This window comes from Scylla paramamosain, chromosome 6, assembly GCF_035594125.1.
Source record: "Scylla paramamosain isolate STU-SP2022 chromosome 6, ASM3559412v1, whole genome shotgun sequence".
In the NCBI taxonomy this organism is placed as follows: Eukaryota; Metazoa; Arthropoda; class Malacostraca; order Decapoda; family Portunidae; genus Scylla; species Scylla paramamosain.
The window spans coordinates 27,927,122-27,947,200 of NC_087156.1; the positions used below are offsets into that span (position 1 = coordinate 27,927,122).

The 20,079-nt window shown below is 40.9% G+C and overlaps 1 protein-coding gene across 2 annotated transcripts in view; it reads right to left on the bottom strand.

The window, feature by feature from the left end:
• The window catches only part of LOC135101561 (ras-related protein Rab-10-like), a 28,879-nt gene extending 9,681 nt beyond the window's left edge, over positions 1 to 19,198 (bottom strand). The window contains exons 1-3 of one of the 2 annotated variants that reach the window (XM_064005669.1): positions 19,059 to 19,198; positions 6,182 to 6,452; positions 1,218 to 1,278 (exon numbers count right to left, since the gene is read on the bottom strand). In XM_064005669.1, coding sequence (XP_063861739.1) covers positions 1,218 to 1,278; positions 6,182 to 6,308 — 188 coding nt within the window. In that variant the 5' untranslated portion in view covers positions 6,309 to 6,452; positions 19,059 to 19,198. Of the gene's footprint in view, positions 1 to 1,217; positions 1,279 to 5,665; positions 5,694 to 6,181; positions 6,453 to 19,058 lie in introns of those variants that run through there. The other variant, XM_064005671.1, reaches the window with a different exon arrangement.
• Between the last annotated feature and the right edge of the window lie 881 nt (positions 19,199 to 20,079).

The window sequence follows — 20,079 nt, forward strand, 5'->3', positions numbered from 1 at the left end:
ATCAGATTTTTGCAATTACAATAATAAAGTAGTAGTTAAGAAAAATTAAAAGTTGTATGGAGCATTCATGGCCCTAAAGAAACCAACTGATGGGGTGAATAGGGAAGCCTTTTGGGATGTTCTGAAGATTTATGGAGTAAGAGGACAGCTGTTGGAAAGGATGTGTTTGTGGGTAGAGGGAGAGCTAGGAGAGAATTTCACTACAGGAGCAGGCATGAGAAAAAGGATGTGAAGTCTCCATGGTTGTTTGATATTTTTTATGAATGGCTGTATGAGGAAATGAGAACTACAGGAGGAAGTGTTGGTGCTATACTGAAACAGAATGAAGTGGTATGGGGTTGTAGTAGCATGTCTTTTTGTACACAAGATGACACTTTTTTATTAGCAGTGAAAAATGATTTCCACAGGGTGTGTATGAGATGGAAACTAAAGTGTATGTTGGAAAAAATATGATGATGGTGTTTGAGAAGAAAGTGGAGGTGTGTGATTTTAAGATATCTTATAAGGTGAGTGAGCCAGCTGTAGGGAGATGTGTGGTAAAGGGAGGAGAGGAAATGGAGGAGCTGGTTAAACACAGAGAGATGAGAGATTGTGAGAGGCGGGCATGCCATGGGATCACTTGCAAGTCATGTTAAGGGAGAAATGTGTCTCGACGTAAAGAGAGGTTTAAGGATTAGTATTCACCTGCTAATACAGAGGTATGGATAAGACCTGGATATGGAACAGGACAATAATAAAAAATGTAAGATGTGGACATGGTTATCTGAGAGGGGCATGTGGAATGACACAATATGAGGGTGAGAGTAAGGAGTGTATGTGAAAGGTCGTATGAGCATTTGTGGAAGTAGTGTAAATTGTAAAGTTGAATGGGTGTAAAGGAACACACTGAGATAGTATGGTCATATTGGGAGAAGGAGAAGGAAGAGGAGTGAAGAGCTTTAGAAGAAATGTATATTTGCAAGGAAGGACACTTAAAAAATGGAAAGATAGGGTAAAGGAGTATAAGTGTGAAAGAGGTACTAGTTGAGGTGCCAGGTACTTTAACAAGCAAGAAGGGAATGTTTTGACAGGGAGATGCAGACTCTTCTACCATAGCCACCACCTAGGGAGTGCTCATGGAGGGCATCAGGCATGACAGAAACAAGAAGGTAGGTAGATGAATAGCATGCACTTAATTTCTTTTAATTTCATTCAGAATTTGAGAATTTCTAACTTACCATATCTGCAACTTAATCTTCTTTCCTCTTAATTCAATGGTTTTGATTTTGAAGTCAATACCTGAAATAATAAAGTAAATCAATTAAAAAGGCACTTAACTAAATTGTTTCATTTGGGTAGTAAATTTTGCCGGAAAATAATGGATTCTTCATACCGACCATTTAATCAAAGCTTTTCAAGTATTGTGCATAACTTGGGCAAAAATTCCCTCCACAAAAAAAAAAAGTTCAGTTAACTGCAGGTACACATATGTGGAAAGAAACAAACATAATAAAGATACACCCAATGAACATTATAAATCTAACAGGCAAGTCAAAAATATTTTCTGTCTTATTCAAGGTGTAAAAATAAATGCACACACAATGTGAAGAATAGATGGCTATAATGGAGAGAGAGAAATGACAGTTGCCTCAGATGCAAGGAAGGAGAGAGAAGAGGCCAGAGAATGGGGATAGGGAGGGGGTTGATTTTAAGTTGCTATCAAAGTCCACCATGGCAACTTGATAAAGTCAAGAAATTACTTGGGCTTAAAAATTTTGTCTAGCCATCTTCAAGCTACACCAAGGTTGCTCCTGAGCTTGCTAGAGAAGAACAGCTACAAAACTTTACCTAGCTTCAGAGGACCATCTTCATAATTGATCTACCTATAAAGACACTGCTGTGCGATTTCATCAAATGTGGCTCTCTAATCAATATGCTCCCTAAGACAATGGAAACATGCTTTCAGTTTTCTTCTATGGCATCAGACTAAGGCTAGTGAATGCAAGTGGGAGAGAGGGGGAGAGGTAGCAGGTAAAGCAAGCACATCTAATAGTGATGCTGAATAAATAAAACGTGGTCAGCAAGCATCACAGCTTCACGTATGGTAAATAAAATTTTTCTTATGTGACATCATCAGTTCCATAAAGCATTAAGTTCCAAATCTTCCTATATTCCAAAGCTTTAAATGGAATGTTTAATCTATATGAATTCTTCCCACTCTTATCTTCACTTGGCAAGACTGTAGCTATCTCAATGCTGGCTTGGTACGTGGTTATCATTGAACACAAGCACCCATCATACCACATGTTTTGTGGAAGAAATGGATTACTATCCAAAATCCTCAAGGATATATATATATGTATAATACCAAACACTATGATACTAGTTGATCACCACCTTCAATATTCTATATTTTCAAAATTTATTTTTCAAGTTTCTCATGTTTAGAAACTTTTACCATGTATTTAACTATTATTTCTGTGCCTGTCTAACTGATGCTTGTTTATCACAAGTCCGTCATAGCAAGAGCAGTGCCATTTTTATCTGGTATACATATGCTAGCTATATACTCTTAATGTTTTAAAGGAAAATTATGAAATTTCAAAAGCCTTAATGAATGTGGAACTTTAAAATTATGCATATTAGGTAAATGTAGGCATAGCTATGATGCTTTGATATACCACTTTCCATTAATACGACACTTCTGTATTTGCATCCACTCTGGACTTATGATAGGGGGGTTTTGACTTGCTGATACAGCATTTGTGATACAGAAATATAGGTTATGAATTAAATTTACACAAATAAATATTGCAAAAGCAATGACAGAAAAGCTGCTCCAATACATATCTTGTTGATCACTACAAGCTAATTTGCCTAAGTGTGCCTAGTCTGTTCACTGGAAACTGAACCACACAAACAGCAACAGTCAAGACAAATTTATAAGCTGAGTGCTGACTGGCTACCATCACATATCCACAAATTATCTCAATTTTATTGTCTAACATTAATTTTGCAATTGGTGCAACTTTATAAAAAAAAAAAAAAATATATATATATATATATATATATATATATATATATATATATATATATATATATATATATATATATATATATATATATATATATATTATTCAAGTCTATTGCAAGAACAGAAAACATTTCAGTAAATTCATGGTCCATCTGCCATCAAATACATGAAAGTCACACAGCACTACTGCCACACATCCATCAAGTCAGTACACACCATCCCCTTGGTGTTGTAGCATGATCAAGGTTTTACCAATATGTTCAACCAATAAACACTCTTGGGAGGTAGTGTGTCCTGCCATGGTGGATGTGTTGTGGTAATGTGCACTTAGTAGCAGCATCAGCCATGTATTTTTGGATATATTTTCTTTATGAATACTTTATTTTTAATGATATGTATGAATTTGATTACTCTTGCTTTTTAATATCTAAGAAATACATTAAAATTATTGCAACGCAAATCAATGCAAAATCATATGAACTATAAAGCTGAGGACATCTGACAAGCCAACCAGAGCTCAGCTTATAAACTCACACTAGCTTGTATAGTTTGCTCAGTTCAGCTTCCAGTAATCATACTATAGAATCTTCATATCGTCCTCCCCAAATCATAACTGTAGCTAATGCAAGCAAACCTATCTAATTGCATCTTCTCTCACTTGTATGTTAATGCAAACGCAGCCACATTACACTCATACGTCAGTGTCAGATTCTATCACAGTCACTGATACTTCAAAATCACATGTCAGCTCTACTGTACTCATCATAAGTACTGGACCCCACCAACCAGGGGTCCAATACTTATGGTGGAAAAAACATGGTCGTCTTGAGGGAGAACCATTTTAGCCAAAAAGTATCAGCCCCTGCCATGACATCACCGCATCACTCAGCTTTGCACCACTGACTTGTAGCCTCTCCTCAGTGTGCCTTGGGGCACGTTGGAGAGACGTAACCTACAGGTACTTTTTCCACATCCTGGCATATTATTGCACAATAACATCTTATGATAATTAATTATGTTTGCTAATATGGCCAAAATGAAAGAGCATTCATCTAAGACTATTGCATATATCATGAGCCTCAAGGAAGCAAGTTATTCAGTTAGAGAAATAACTAAACAGATGGCAGTATCCAGGACAAGTCAAACAATAGGTACAGCAGTTCAGGGGGGAAGGGAATCATGACATGCCTAAACCTAAGAAACTGTCTGGGCACCCCTGGAAGACAAATAAGAGGGAAGTTACTGTCTTAAAGTGTCCAGTGGAGTCTAATGTCAAGACCACTAGACGATTTAAGACAGTAACAGCCCTCTGGGGTGCCCAGACTGCTTTTTTAGGTTCAGGCATATCACGGTTCCCTTCCTCCCTGAACCGCCATGACCAATGCTCGACTTGTCCTGGATACTGCCAATTGTTCAGATATTTCTCTAACTGAATGACCTACTTCCTTGAGGCCCATCATTTGCACAATCATCTCAGATAAATACTCCATTTTAGCCATATTAACAAACAGAATTAATTACCAAAAGATGTTATTGTACAATAATACGCCAGGTTGTGGAAAAGTCACTGCAGGTTACTGCTCTCCAACACATCCTAAGGCACACTGAGGGGAGGCTATGAGTCAGTGGTGTGAAGCTGAGGGATGCAGCAACATCATGCTAGGGCTGATACTTTTGGCTAAAATGATTCACACTCAAGAGGACCATGTTTTTCTTGCCGTAAATATTGGACCCCCCAGCCAGGGGGTCCAATACTTATGACTAGTATCATACACAATGATGCCCTTCCAGGTGCTGTCTGTCTTATCCTATAACCCTACCTGCAAGCTATGGAAAATGTAAGGAATCACACAATAGTCTTGTTTTTGTTGCACAATATAATACATTTTACTGTTGTGCAAGTCATTACTACTGTAATTCTATTACTTGATGTATCCTAATCTATCACATACAATCACTCAATTGATTCTCCAAAAAATAAATAATGCTATGGTAATGATGTAGACAGTGGACAGTGCTATTATCTGAGAAAAGGGTAACTCTAGATCACATAATTCAGACAATCTCTCAACTCTTCTAGTCCCTCCGAACAGACAGTCCTCAAGGCTGCCCAAAAATGAGCAAAATCACTACATACATCCTAATCTAACTTGCCCAAACATAACCTAACTTCTGGACTTTGCTTCCGAGTTGCTGTAGAAGCACTGAGTTTTTTGGGTATTATAAAGTAACCTTAGCCTACTAATTTCCCAATAGAGGCTGTTTTTCAAATTAAGGTCTGTACAATGGAGGGGTCAACAGTGGAATTAATGACTCAAATGAAACTGAACCTAACCTAAACCAACCCAACATGTCTTCAGATGAAAATCCTAATGTTACTTCAATATTATCCAGATTTTTCATTTTCTCAGCTTTATCATTGTTTTCTTCAACTCCCTTTACCTACATATTTTCAAATAGTATTGCAAATCTGTGAAAAAAGCAAGTTACTCTTACATTATGTGTGGCATTCTCAATTTCCCCTGAGCCACTTTAGGTGCCAAAGAGACAGGAATGATTCCGTGATTAAATTTATACCTTTGTGGACAATCAAATGCTGCCTCCTTCACATTACAGCCTTATTTACCACAGACCCATCTACACCCTACTCACAGGACTGCAGCATCCCACCAAGCACAGTCCCTGGACACAACCTCTAGCATTTTCTGACAAAAACAAAACACCCCCCACGAGAATGCAGTGTAGGGCCCCAGCTGGTACACACTCCCCGGGGTGGTCAGTGGACTCAGGGGTGAGTCATGGGACGAGTCAACTGTGTCGTGACTCACCCCCGCCGCCTTACCTTAGCCCCCCTGGATGGGCACCAACACGTGAAACCCATCGCATCATACCCTTCACCCTGTGTCTTAGATATATGTTTCCAAAATTACATCTTAGCTATGTCAAGGATGAAATTTACCGAAACAATATTAGTTAATATTATCCCATCCCATTGTCCCTCATGGCTTATATTTCACACATCCACTGGACAAATGATGAAAACCCCCGCCAGTAAAATCACCCAAGCTCACCCAGGCATTCCCAGAGGAAAACCCAGGCCCTAAATAACAGTTACGGTGAGGGTGTTGGCGGCCCGGCTCGCCTGGCCCCCTCAGGTCTCTCCCTTACCTATGGTGGAGATAAAGGTGGTGTTGAAGGCGTCATCTGAAAACCTGAACAGTATACATGTCTTTCCCACACCGGAGTCGCCTATGAGGAGGAGCTTGAATAACAGGTCATAAGTCTTCTTGGCCATCTTCACAACAAACTGAGCACGGTGGAGCGTCGACCACTTTCCCACACCTGGCTCGGGGCTCCCCTCCGGATTTCAGGACAAACCTCTGGGAACTATGACGACTGCTTCCCTCCTGCCTTCCCTCTCTGCGATGATCTATGGAACCTGTCGATAACCACACGTTAAATGCTTCATATCAATTTGTCATGTATTATGCTCTATATTATTTTGCAAGCACTCTGAGGAAAACTGGGTAACTATCATTTCCGTGCAAGTTATTTAGTACACAACTAAAAAAAGAACTGTAAAACTGCCGTACCATTTCTTTATTCCGGGATATTTCAAATTCTTGGAATTAACAACTTGTTTATAAAAAACAATCTAACTATGTAATCAGAAAAATATAGAGCAGGAAATGTCAGAGGCTACTTGTTTATATATTTTCTTCGTAATCACAGTATAATGTAAAACATCTATGAAATAATCTTAGTTCATGTATTGTAATTGTTTCAACAAGTAAACAAGAAGATAAGAAAAAGTATATATTTAAAATGCACGATATCAAAATGTCGATAGTAGTTATGTATTTCCACAGGAATTTTTTTTCCAAGATTATCTTTCATTCAAAATTCATACAGTGTCTTTTCAGCAATGCAATATTTTATTTTTTTTATTTTCACATCAATAATAAAAACATTAAATAAAGTCGAGGTTTGTGTGATTGGATGATTGGGCCATGACGTCATGAGGCTGTGTTCGCTCACGCCTAGTGTCTTGGCTCTCCACCGCTTCAGGACTGCTGCCCCTTCCTATACAATGCTACAGGCATCTAAAACGTAGAATTATCCCATATAACCACCTATTAAAAGATGACTGCAGAAATACCCTCTCCTACGAAGCTAGCAATATACTCTAGTTGCGTCACATATAGTACATATATGTATATTTGTATTGCACTGCATTAGTTAGTCGCCTCACCTGACACCAAACTATACACTGATAATTGTTCACTACGGCATACATAACTAGCAAAGCACTAGTTGCCGTCAAAAATATAGTTCGATAATGGAAAAATAGCAGCGTCTGGTAAGTATTATAGGTGTGGTCTGTTCATTGCCACTTTCCTAAACCTAGTTCACCTCGTCTTTATTTTCCTAACACTCAATCCAGAATTTAACAGTGAAAATAAACTTACATCATCTAAAAAAAAATAAAACAGACTTATACTGTCGCGGGAGTGAAAAGGCATGGAGGAAGCAGAGGAGTGAGTGGTAGGGGAGAGGAAGGGAGGGGAGTGGTGGAGGAGGAGGAGGAGGGACCGTGAGCAGGCAGGCGCGGCGCTTGACACTTGTTGGAGGAAGGGGAGAAGCCTGCCCCTGCCACCCATGCCTGTCCCACCGATCCACAAGGGAACGCAGTAGTGGCCTCGTACCCTGTTTAGCAAGATCAGGGTACACACAACACAAGCGTAGGCTTGCCGTTGCTATGGGTATCAGAACTCGCGTGCCGACACTCCAGTGCTCAAAATTATTAACTGCGTGACGTAAGAAACTCATTCAGACTCGCCTTCAGATGCAAGGAGAAGGAACCTTGCCACGACGCCTTGCTGCTTCCTGTTTATCAGTCTTTTTTCTCCCGTTTCAAGATAAGACGCTCTTGAAAGCATATACATTAAGAACAGCGTCAATGATAGAAAAAAAAAAAATGAATATCACATCCGTACTGTAATCTCTCTCTCTCTCTCTCTCTCTCTCTCTCTCTCTCTCTCTCTCTCTCTCTCTCTCTCTCTCTCTCAACCTAGATGCAATGATGCCAAATGTCTATTTAGAGCTATTGTCACTAAAAGAAATAATAATATATGCCTTAATGTAATATAATACAGTAAAATAGAATAAACATAAAAACGCCTTTTCTTTCCGGCGTTTTGATGCGGGTCACACTGAGAAATGAAAAGGAGTAGGAGGAAGAAGAGGAGGAGGAGGAGGAGAGGGAAAGTAAACCTGTAGAATGACTCACTGAATGCATCATGTGATTCTTCGCGTCTCCCTCCACCACCTGATCTTCTCCCTCCCTCCTCTCCTTTCTCCCTCCTACTCCAAGTGGACAACCTCCTTCCCTCCATCCCACCTTCCTCTCCTCCACCTCACCTGATTTCCTCACTCTTCTATTCCTCTCGCTGCCTTTTCTCTGTCCTTCCACATTTTTTTTTCTTTATCACACCTTCACTTCTCGATTACGACACATATGATGAATGATAACAAAACGCTCTCTCTCTCTCTCTCTCTCTCTCTCTCTCTCTCTCTCTCTCTCTCTCTCTCTCTCTCTCGCAGTCGGCTGTCGCGGTAAAGTTTCGCGTTGTGGTTGATACTCAATGCGGTGCGTCTTCCTCGCCTTGCTCACTTCAATGACCACCTGTGTCTTCTCTTATCTGCATTCACTGCCTACCTGTGCAAGGAGACAAAGCTGAGCAAGGGAAAAGATTATGTTTGGGGGAGTTGTGCAAGAGATTTGGCATGATGAGAGCGGATTCCCCTCCTTCTCCCCCTAAACTTTCTCTCTCTCTCTCTCTCTCTCTCTCTCTCTCTCTCTCTCTCTCTCTCTCTCTCTCTCTCTCTCTCTCTCTCTCTCTCTCTCTCTCTGTGTGTGTGTGTGTGTGTGTGTGTGTTATTGTTGCTGTTTGCAAGGCCTATTGCGAAAAACTTTACACCACCTCAGACCTAATTTTCACACACACACACACACACACACACACACACACACACACACACACACCGTTTACTTTAACAGTGCAGATGAATCATTAATTAAATTCTCCGTATCAGTAGTGATTATCCGTGTCCATAATTCTCTCTCTCTCTCTCTCTCTCTCTCTCTCTCTCTCTCTCTCTCTCTCTCTCTCTCACCAAGCTGCGGTGTCCAGCTTAAGGGAACAAGGGCAATAGACACACAAGTTACACAACACATCCTCGTCAAGCGGCACCCCACAATCAGCACGAATATACTGTAAAATCTCTGAAAGGAAACCACGCCAAGACCTTACGTGGGAGATATACAAGTAGTTAATACATGAAATGAATAACAATTTGAGGCCAGACAAGTATATTTCGATGTCGCATAACAAAGGCTCCTTATGTTTAGGATTGCCACACTAGCCAGCCAGCCAGCCAGCCGACGACCCCTGCCAGGCTCAAGGCTGCCTCGATCCGTCCAGAACACCATAAACGGCTCGAAATTTAATGTATTCCACGCGTGTCCCTGCATGCAGCTGTGGAGAAAGAGGGCACGCAGTACTATTATGCAGGTGTGTAAGCGAGGAAGAGTAAAATGTCTTGATTATAATTTTACACACACACACACACACACACACACACACACACACACACTGAATTCTCTTAATGGTATTGTTCTAGTTTGTCCTTAGCCTTCACTGCATGCATGATAGATAGCATTGAATGTGTCAGGCAGGTACATGACGGTCTAGACTGTGCCGCCAAAATACCATTTGAAGCAATGAAGATACTTAGTTCTAAGGCAAATTAGCTCACGGTTGAAGTAAGGTTTCATTAAGTTGCCATGACCTGTATTTAACTAAAAACATTAAACATTGTAAGATAACGGTTGAGAGAGAAAGAGAGAGAGAGAGAGAGAGAGAGAGAGAGAGAGAGAGAGAGAGAGAGAGAGAGAGAGAGAGAGAGAGAGAGAGACTATAACACAATAACAAATGTCGTAACACTCTTAAGTACTGTTGTCCATTCAGACGATCTTTATGTAACTTTCTTCTCTTCATTTTTCGTCTTTTCAACTGAATTTCATCATCCACTCAGTACAACTCAACTTTTCTTCTGTTTGCATCCCTTGTCACTTGTCCTTCCTGGGTGTCGGAGCAAGCCTCGCGTTTCTCAGAGTGGTAGATGAGTGGAACGGACTCAGTAATCATGTAGTTAGTGCTAGGACACTAGAGAGCTTTAAGAGAAGATTAGACAAGTTTATGGATGGGGGATAACAGATGGAAATAGGTAGGTGTGTTTCATACAGGGACTGCCACGTGTAAGCCTGGTCGCTTCTTGCAGCTTCCGTTATTTCTCATGTTCTTATGTTCTTCGCATCTTCCACTAATTTTTTTGCTTCATACTTAACACTTTTTCCATCCACCTATCCAGCCTATCCTTTTGGTCTTATGAATCTTGGGTCGAGATCTTTCAAAACCCCCGCTGTGTTGTTGTTCCGTGACTGCCTCGTCCTTGGCCCGTTATGGCAAATTTCTTCTTACGTGGGGCTTCTTCGTTTCCTTGTAGATCTTTGTTGTTCACCTGCTGCATGTTTTTAGGATAAAGTACCTTATTTCCTTGATCCTTTCAATTTTTTTTTTTTTTGTTTCCTTGTCTTCATTCGTCAGTTTATTTTAGATGCTGAAGTGGTATTCTTGTCGCAATGTCCTTGCATCAACTTTTCACGTCACGCTCTTCAAACTCTTTCATCAGTTATAGCCTTTTCATTTTTTCTCAGCATGCCTGGCTCACTTTTCCTTCATTTCTTTCTTGGTACTATAAATCCTTGTGTTGCTAGGTACGAATGCATCTTCGTAATATTCTTGCATGTTCTATTTATCTATTATTATTTTTCTTTTTACAAATTTACAAATTCGTTATTTTCTTCACGAGGATCATAAAATTCCTTTAATGTAAAGTATCTCGAAAACTTTCTCAGGCATTCTTTAATCCATAAATGTTTGGACCTAAATATGACTTTCCCCATGCTATAACTTATATCTGCGATAACAGGTTTGAAGTTTTCTATGGGAATCGTTGACGAGAATATTTTGATGATGTCACAGACTGGCTGGCATGAACAAACTTTGTTTATTTAGATCGTAATCGCAGCTCATTTTCTAGTGTCTCATTTGGATATCTTTCAATGCTTACATCAGCTTGCTCATCCTGTGTGCGAGTACGACCTTCATGCCGCTGCTGCATTGGGCAAGCAGCTCCCGTCGATCCACGATGCACTGGGTCAGGCACTGCTGAGGTTGTGGTGCACATGCGCACAACAAAAGCTCAGGCAGGACAGTGCATACAACCGTCAGAGTTTCCAGGAGGATTTTAATGTTGTGTCAGATGTGGAAATATAATATCGACATAGATTATGAAATCCACGAATGAGGAAAAGGCCAATGAAAGCTAGTAGATCTTGAGTGGTATTTACGTATTGTTAATTGTGTGGTCAGTGTCATCTCCACGATATTTTTTCTTTTCACTTTTATGGTTTATAAACATCTAAACTAGAGTGTGTGTGTGTGTGTGTGTGTGTGTGTGTGTGTGTGTGTGTGTGTGGCCAGCACGTAAGGAGTGGGAGGCGTGTTCGCTTTCTATTGACACAGATATCAAAGTTCCACCTGAAAAGAACCACCACTTTCCTGCAAGTTTCTACCAGCGTGCACTATGACCAAGAAGTGCACCTAGTAGTAACCTCCTTAAAAACTGTAATTGTGCTCCTCATCTCCCGTAGCACATCATCCATTAAGCAATGAAAATCACAAGTAAAGTTATTGTCGGAAGTAGAGCAGCCTGACACACTCCACTATATTCTTCGTTTCTTCTCAATCAGACGACCTTCGCTGTGGCGGGAATCTTACAAAACCCCCAACAACTATCATGACGGATTACCAGCAGATGACACGACTTGAGATTGAGAGAAAACACAAAGCACAGGGGGAGTGAGTGCTGCAGGTTATTTGACTTGTAACTGTGTGACCATGACTGTATGTACATTTCTCGCTTGCCGTCCTCCGCGAATGAGAGCGAGATCCGAGCAGTGTTTCTGTCAGCACGTGTCAAATAATGAGGACGCGCATGATACAGAGCAGCCTCACGTTCATTGCATTCCCCCACACACCCATGATGAAGAGAAGGGCATCGCGGTGCAGATGGCGCTGTACACCCTTACTGGGACGCACTCAGTAAACTAGGTGTATCTTGTCTAGGTTTGAAGAACATACTGAACGTAGATCAGTGGAAAGAGGAAACAAAGTAACTTAACTCTTATGGTTTGCCTTTCACATTTGCTTATATCTATCGTGTCCTCTCCATGAAATAGGGAATAGTACATAAATTCATTATCATTATTAGCTGATGTAATACTATAAGAATTCATGGCACATCATAAAAAAAAAAAGATGATCATGCTCTCAAAATGTATCGTCATGCTCATACAGCAATGGAAGAGTCAATGGACTCCTTGTTAAAAATTCTTTGCCTAATTCAGAGCCAGTCCGCTTCTGTTGAATAACGCTCAGAGGCTCAATCCACGCACCACCCACGGAAATTCCTAGATGTGTGTGTGTGTGTGTGTGTGTGTGTGTGTGTGTGTGTGTGAGGCATATTTGTTTCCTAATACGCACATTCCGGGACGAAAAAAGTGTTGACCCACGTGAACGCTGCACGGATCCTCCCGCCCCGCCCCGCCACACGAGCCGTGGGTGAGGGGCGCCTTGAGACCCTCGCGGCCTTGGCGGAAGAAACAGCGCCAGCTTGGAGTGCACGGCAACGTCGGAGTGGCACAAAACTACTACTATGCCTTCACACGTAGCTACTTTATTTCTTTATTTCAGAAAAGTTACTAGAACAAATAATTCATCCTTTATTGCATATATTAACTTGTGCTACTTGATGTGCTTTTTACTTCTCTGTGCCACTAATATAAACTTGCACGAGCTGTTAACATGTCAAAATGTCATAATATTCGATAACTTGATGAGTATTCTTGGAAGAAACCCAACACTGCACTCTCGGGCTTGGCTTGCAAGTCTTTCATTTCATTTCTTCCTTCCCACTTCTCAATATTTTCTTGTTGGTTATTTCTAATGAGAGAGAAAGCTGATTTACTTGACATAAGGTTTAAATCGAGAGAACTCAATAGCAATGGTTAAACATTGCTATTAGTCAGACTGGCACCTTCGAAAATGTGCAAGACGTAATATTACAGATTCACCTGAAAACAAAGCTTGGGATACCAAAGAACGAGGAATGGTTTATGCACGCCGAGGTACAGTAAATAAAGTACGTATATATCCTGGATGATGCATTATTTGGCAGACCTTCTTTATATTTGATTAATGGAAGGATGCAGGGTAAGAGGTGATCCGTGCTTAGAGGATTTACGTATGACACACACACAACAGCAGACAAGACCTTTGTATAGTCACGAGAAGAAAACTTGACATAGATGAAAGAAAGCATCCAATGCTTGAAGGATGATTTAAAGAGAGCTGAAGTTATAAATTTTAAAGAAAGTGTCGAGGAGAGAGCCGATCAAGGCTACTAAATTAAGCAAATGAAGAAAGTGAATTTTTGAGACACTGAAGATGACAAAGTTTGTTTTTATGGCAAAGATATCTGAATGATCAGAAGTTAATCGTTCTATAGTATCTCTTGGTGAGTCATTTAATTCCTGTAAGGGATGTCGTCAACCACAAGTAAAGTTAAAAAAGAAATGCAGATAAGTCATCAACATGAAAGCGGACACTGGTTTCCAATACTGTGTCTTTGCGACTCCCTAACAAGCAGTCTTCTGGAGGTCAGGTTGTGGGTCACCTGCACCTTTCGGCCCTTCCCTCACCTGTAGGTCCCTCATGCACCAGGACGGGCAACGTTGCTTTCACATCCTCATCACTGATGCCCTAACGACATTGGGTCCAAGCGTACGTACACACATGAAAATAACTGCAGGCATTGTGCCGGAGCCAAGTTTAAAAAGTGCAGTTTCTGACTTAAGCATTCTCCTGAAGCATGAGTAAGCAGCTGCAAGGTCATCATCACCAACCACAGAAAGACGGTACATTGTTGCATATAAATCTAGTCACAGAGAGCGTCCATCCTCCTGCCGTCGCCCTTCACCCACATCCCTTCCACGTGGCCAGGGTCGCTAAGCAGCTTAGTGTCACCACACGCACGGCGACATGACTTGGCGGAGCCACATTCACGTCACGATTCTCTCTCTCTCTCTTCCGCCTTCCGTCTCCATCTCCTTCAGAAATTCAAATTCTTGTGCATCACTGTAAGCTGTGCACCGTGTTGTCGCAGCTAACGCCTGCACCACTCTACTACATGCCTACAACACCTAAGAGGAGGCCCCGGTTGCTACATTTGGACTTCAGTGTCTCCCAGCCTGCCATCAGAACTTCCTGTCATTTCAGGAAGAAACTTGTCCCATTCATACCATTGCCACTAACCCCTTCAACCTCAACCGTACCAGAGTCACTGGAACTGATACAAAAACAGTCTCAGCCCGTTCATTGTAAAACTCTTAAGCATGCCTTCTTCCGTTTCCATGATAGCTTTGGTCTGAACAATTCCAATGTTATTCGTGAGATCTTCTCTTCCACTCCCAATGACTGATGTAACTGTCAGCAAGATAGCAGCTCTATTTACTAAGTTGTTTGATATTAGTAGCATTGCATTGTACTTGGCATTATAATAATGATAATGGTAATAATAATAATAATAATAATAATAATAATAATAATAATAATAATGATAATAATAATAATAATAATGATGATAATAATAATAATAATAATAATAATAATAATAATAATAATAATAATAATAATAATAATAATAATAATAATAATAATTATTATTATTATTATTATTATTATTATTATTATTATTATTATTATTTTCATTACTATTTCTTTATTATTATTATAACCATCATCATTATAATAATCATTATCGGTAACGCTATTATCATTATTAACATTGTTATTGCTGCTGCTGCTGTCACAATCCGTCACAGCATGTGCAGCCAGCGAGAAACTTAATGTACTATCTTCGGGTTACGGCGCTCTCTTCCGAATCGTCTTTTCGGGACTCGGGTTACTGGCCACTGACCCGAATGCTTAATGAATCGGCCGTATATCAATTCACTACACATAGAAATTGTCTCCATATAAGTAGTGAAATTTGGCCCACTTCATGTATCACTGAACTGTTAAATGACACACAGCACAGCCTTAATTAAGCGATGCGTCACAAGGCAAGGACACTAAATAGTGCGCGTTGATTAAAATTACGCAAGTCAAAAACGTAAAAACTTATTGGAAAAAATACACTTTAACCTGTGCTTGGTGTGGCACATTACTCTGTTGTGTTGTTGTTGTTGTTGTTGCTGCTGCTGCCGCTGCTGTTGTTGTTGTTATTTCAATTCCACTGTTCTTACTGTTGTTACTAATCTGTCTGTCTCTATCCTATATCATATTTATTCATTATGTTTGTCACCATTACAAGATCCCATCACTGAGCCCATTCCCCATCTCTGCCTCGCACTCAAGTCCAAATTAGCCCAGCAATTTTGTGTTGAGACGCGCGCCACGCTTCCATTCAGACGTGTTTCCCTTCCACTCTAGTCTATAATCACTTGTCCTAATTCTGTCAAGTCCATTTCACGCTCTCTCTCTCTCTCTCTCTCTCTCTCTCTCTCTCTCTCTCTCTCTCTCTCTCTCTCTCTCTCTCTCTCTGTGACCAACGAGGGGGATATCACCACGTGCTGTCACATTTGGGGTTAGTCAGTCCGTCACCCACCACCGTCACCAGCCCGCCGCCGCCACACCGCTGCAAGTCCACCATGAATACAGGTAGTGTTGACGTGCGTTGCAACCCACTACAGTTCGTCAGTCCTGCCGCCTTCTCTCGATCTATAGCGAACCTCGCCTTTTTTCCTTTATTAACACAAAGAAGCAATATGAAACGTTTCTTTTGGCAGTACACCGCTACTTGAAAATACACAGGTGAAGCCTTCCTAAGAAATTTTAAGTTAATCTCTTATGTTTTCGATGGCCTGCCTACTCTACTCTAAAACGGGTTAAGTCGCGGAAAAAAAAAGATGAAGTCCATTCCGGTGTTTTTAGTGCAAGCGAGTGCGTACGACAAACACCGCCTTACTCCTCTTACTCGTGACTACTCCACCAAGGCATGAGAATCGAGACACTTCCGGGACTAAAATAAGCATACCTCTCTTGGCATCTCTGTTAACTTGGTCTCGGGGACGGTAAAGAAAAAAAAAATATTTGTACCAAAATGTTCCCATTAGCTTTCCTCAGTTTCCATTCCATGTAACAGAAAAGAAACTTGCGGAACTATTTTCTCATTGCCGCGTGTTCAAGCATAAGGTGAAATCAAATAATGGCCGAGAACTTGTACAAAGATAAAACCAAGTATTTCATGCTATTACATGTCCACGGTCACGGCCAAGGCGAAACTGAATGTGGGGCCTGCGTGACGAGCCAGCAGGCTTCAGCAGGTATAGTGAGATGAGAGACCGTGCATGGTGCAGCATTAGTAAATAATGAACATGCTGTTTTGACATTTTATATTTAAATGTTCTTATGTTTTCGTCTATCTTTATATATTATGAGGCACTTATAGATTTTTGTTAGAAAAGCATAGCTACAAAATATTTTCAGAGAGAGAGAGAGAGAGAGAGAGAGAGAGAGAGAGAGAGAGAGAGAGAGAGAGAGAGAGAGAAAAAAAATTTCTCCTGTATTTTTAAATGAGCGTAAAGGGAAAATAGGAGGTAAGAAAACTTGCCGTACCTCAGTACGTAGTATTATTCAGGCTCGATGAGTGCCTTGCTTTTCGCAAAGCGAAAGCAATTTTATCATTTCTTCATATGCATGAACCATAAATGTGAGTGAATTGTTGTCCAACGTCCCGCGTGTTTCAGGGAAAGTGGCACCAGTGACTTGCGACCTGCGCTGGTGCCCCGCATGTCAGGGTCGCCTCACGCTCAACCTTTGTGTTGCATCTTTATCAAGACTGATTTACAGTCTTTCATGTTGCTAGGCGCGCGCGCGCACACACGCGCACACACACACACACACACACACACACACACACACACACACACACACACACACACACACACACACACACACACACACACACAGTAACACCTTCAGGGTAACATCAGCGACAGAGCTGAATTCACATCACAGGGCAGTTTGCATTGATAAAGTCTAACATAACATAACAACACTTGACGCTCCTCTGCCTGTCGCTGTTCTCTTTCTTTACATCAACAAGTTCAGTGCGATAAGAGAGGACCGGACAGGAGCAATGAGGGCAGCAAAACGTGTGCAGGAAGGAGACAGGTGCACACAGCCCGACATGCTCCAAGCGTTGTCTGCTTCTCACTCTGTTCTATGGAGCGTGTGTAAGTGCCTCGCCTCCCATCACCTCTTCCTTCCACGGGCGGGGAGCATCGAGGACGCCAGGCACAGACGTTCCGTTCCGCCTGGCTCTATGAATCGCGAAGGAAGCGTCGCAGCAAGGATCATGGCCCTTTGTGTGTGTGTGTGTGTGTGTGTGTGTCCATTATTTAATAAGAAAAAAGACTGAGAAAAGAAGATAAGAAGGTGAAGGAAAAAAAAATCGCAATCAAATAAACTGCCCTTCTGAACACACACACACACACACACACACACACACTTTACTGTCGTTCCGCAATACATTCTTTCCGCTACAGTGGCCCACCATCGCCACTACTAGCGAGGCCTCCTTCGTCGCCCTGACTCCTGACTAACCTGCAATGTCATTTTGTGCTTCTATATTTCCCTCTTTAGTTACAAGCGTGACGTGTAATCATCATGGTGAGAAAGCCGCGGCGGCCACCTGGGGGCGGCGGTGCGCAGAGCGTGGTGGGCTACTTGAAGCACACAGGGAAAGTTGTGCCTCCTTCCCAAATGTGTTTCAAGTCCCAGTGCACGCGTGGCTGACCTGCACCAATCACAATGAAGCACCCATGGCGTCAATAATGTATTTGGAAGTCAGAGAACGAAACCACCATGGCAGCAGCACCGCTGCTGCCATGGTGCGTTATACGCCCTGCAGTGGTGGCACTCTGTTTTTGTAATGTACAGAAATAATAAATAAGTCTTCCCATTCTTTTCATAGTTGCTTCAGTCTGAACAGACTTTCTGCAGTTTCCTTGTTAGTATGTCTTCTGTAATGTCTCGTGTTTGAAACAACTCAATTAAATCACGAAAGGAGCAATCATGGGACAAACACCTTAACAGGACAGTCCATGCCAGCGTCTTACCTGCCATTCAACACCTATACGCTCCCCTGATACATATGGATAGCACATCGTGCAGGCAAAGATTCCATGATTACGCGAGAAATTCTGCAGAAAGTAACACTGGGAAGCCGATTGTTGCTGACTTGTTTAGCGTAAGACCTCACCGTCAGATGGTGTTGACCCGGGAAAATTCGAATCTCAAGATAGTAGTGATTGCCTATAGCTCAGAAATTTCCCACTAGACGATACTGCACTCGCCAAATTAATCTGAAAACAGAGGGCTATGTTCTAATAATATATGATACTTGTAGATGAAATTAGGTAAGTAAACCCGCCCCCAAGACGGTAAAGTAATAGTTGAATTAGTTCAAAACTTGCCAATAGACAGCAGCGTTTCCACTATAGGTTCACTTATCACATGTGGATAACAGGAACACTTCCTTAGGGATATATATATATATATATATATATATATATATATATATATATATATATATATATATATATATATATATATATATATATATATATATATATATTTTTTTTTTCTCTCTCTCTCTCTCCAGCTTATCAAGAGTAAGTCAGAAAATCACCACGTAATGTTACGCCCTCACACCGCGACAATCACAGTGACGGACAAGTATGGATCAGTAACACGAAGAGTATGCACTCACCAGGTGCTTGGGAGCTACTGACCTAGCGAAGCGTGTGAAGATAGGATGATGGGGTTGGGAAGGGAGGCCGGCGAGGTGATAGTAGTTTCTTTAGGCGGCGACGTTAGTATGACAAGTGAATATCATCTGATAGCCACGTCGCATTCCAATGGAAGCAGCCTGTATAGTGGTGGTGGCGAAGGGACCATATTAGGAAAAGTGAGCTATCTATGAGATGTTTCCGTTGTGGCGTAAACAAGATAGGAGAGGATAATCCTGCTGCAGACGACAAAAAAGAGAATGGGAATCCTGGTGGCGCTGCGGCAACAGCTGCATGCCGAGGGATATGCTGTGATAAGGGCAGCAATGCACACCACATGAATATCTTCACTTTACTAATTATTATGTTCTTAGGGTGGTCTAGGCACAAAAATATCACTAGCTAATATAAAGTAAATTATATGGTACAAATTTCCTTGGTAAGTGCTTCCTATTTATGAAACGTGTCGTTAGTTTGCATTTCTGTTAACTATTTCATGGTTCACAAGTACAGGTAACATGCCTTTCATGTATTCCGTTATGATGCTCATACAGACATGAATATATCAGCATGACAATGTAGTAACTGTTTAACTGTGTATGGTGACAAAATCGTTTATGTGCCTGTATATGTTTACTTGTTACAGAGAATTTGAGTAATCAGGAATTTCACTAAATTCTTAGTGACTTACAGCAAAAAAGTTTTAATAATCATATTTCCAATATGATTTTCTTTATTGAAAAGGGTTAGGTTTGGTTAGGCTACTGTAGATTCAGTTAACTATATAGATCTGTGATAAATTTTCATATCATAAAACTATAAAGCCTATCAAAATTTAAAAGCTCAGTTATATATTTTCAAGAATGTAATATAATGATTCACTGGATAAAACGAATCTACAGTTCCCTATGTAGACCAAGCTTAACCTAACCTTTGCCAGTAAAAAGAAATGATGTCGGCAATATGATAATTGATCTTTTTCATGAAATCACGAGAGAGAGAGAGAGAGAGAGAGAGAGAGAGA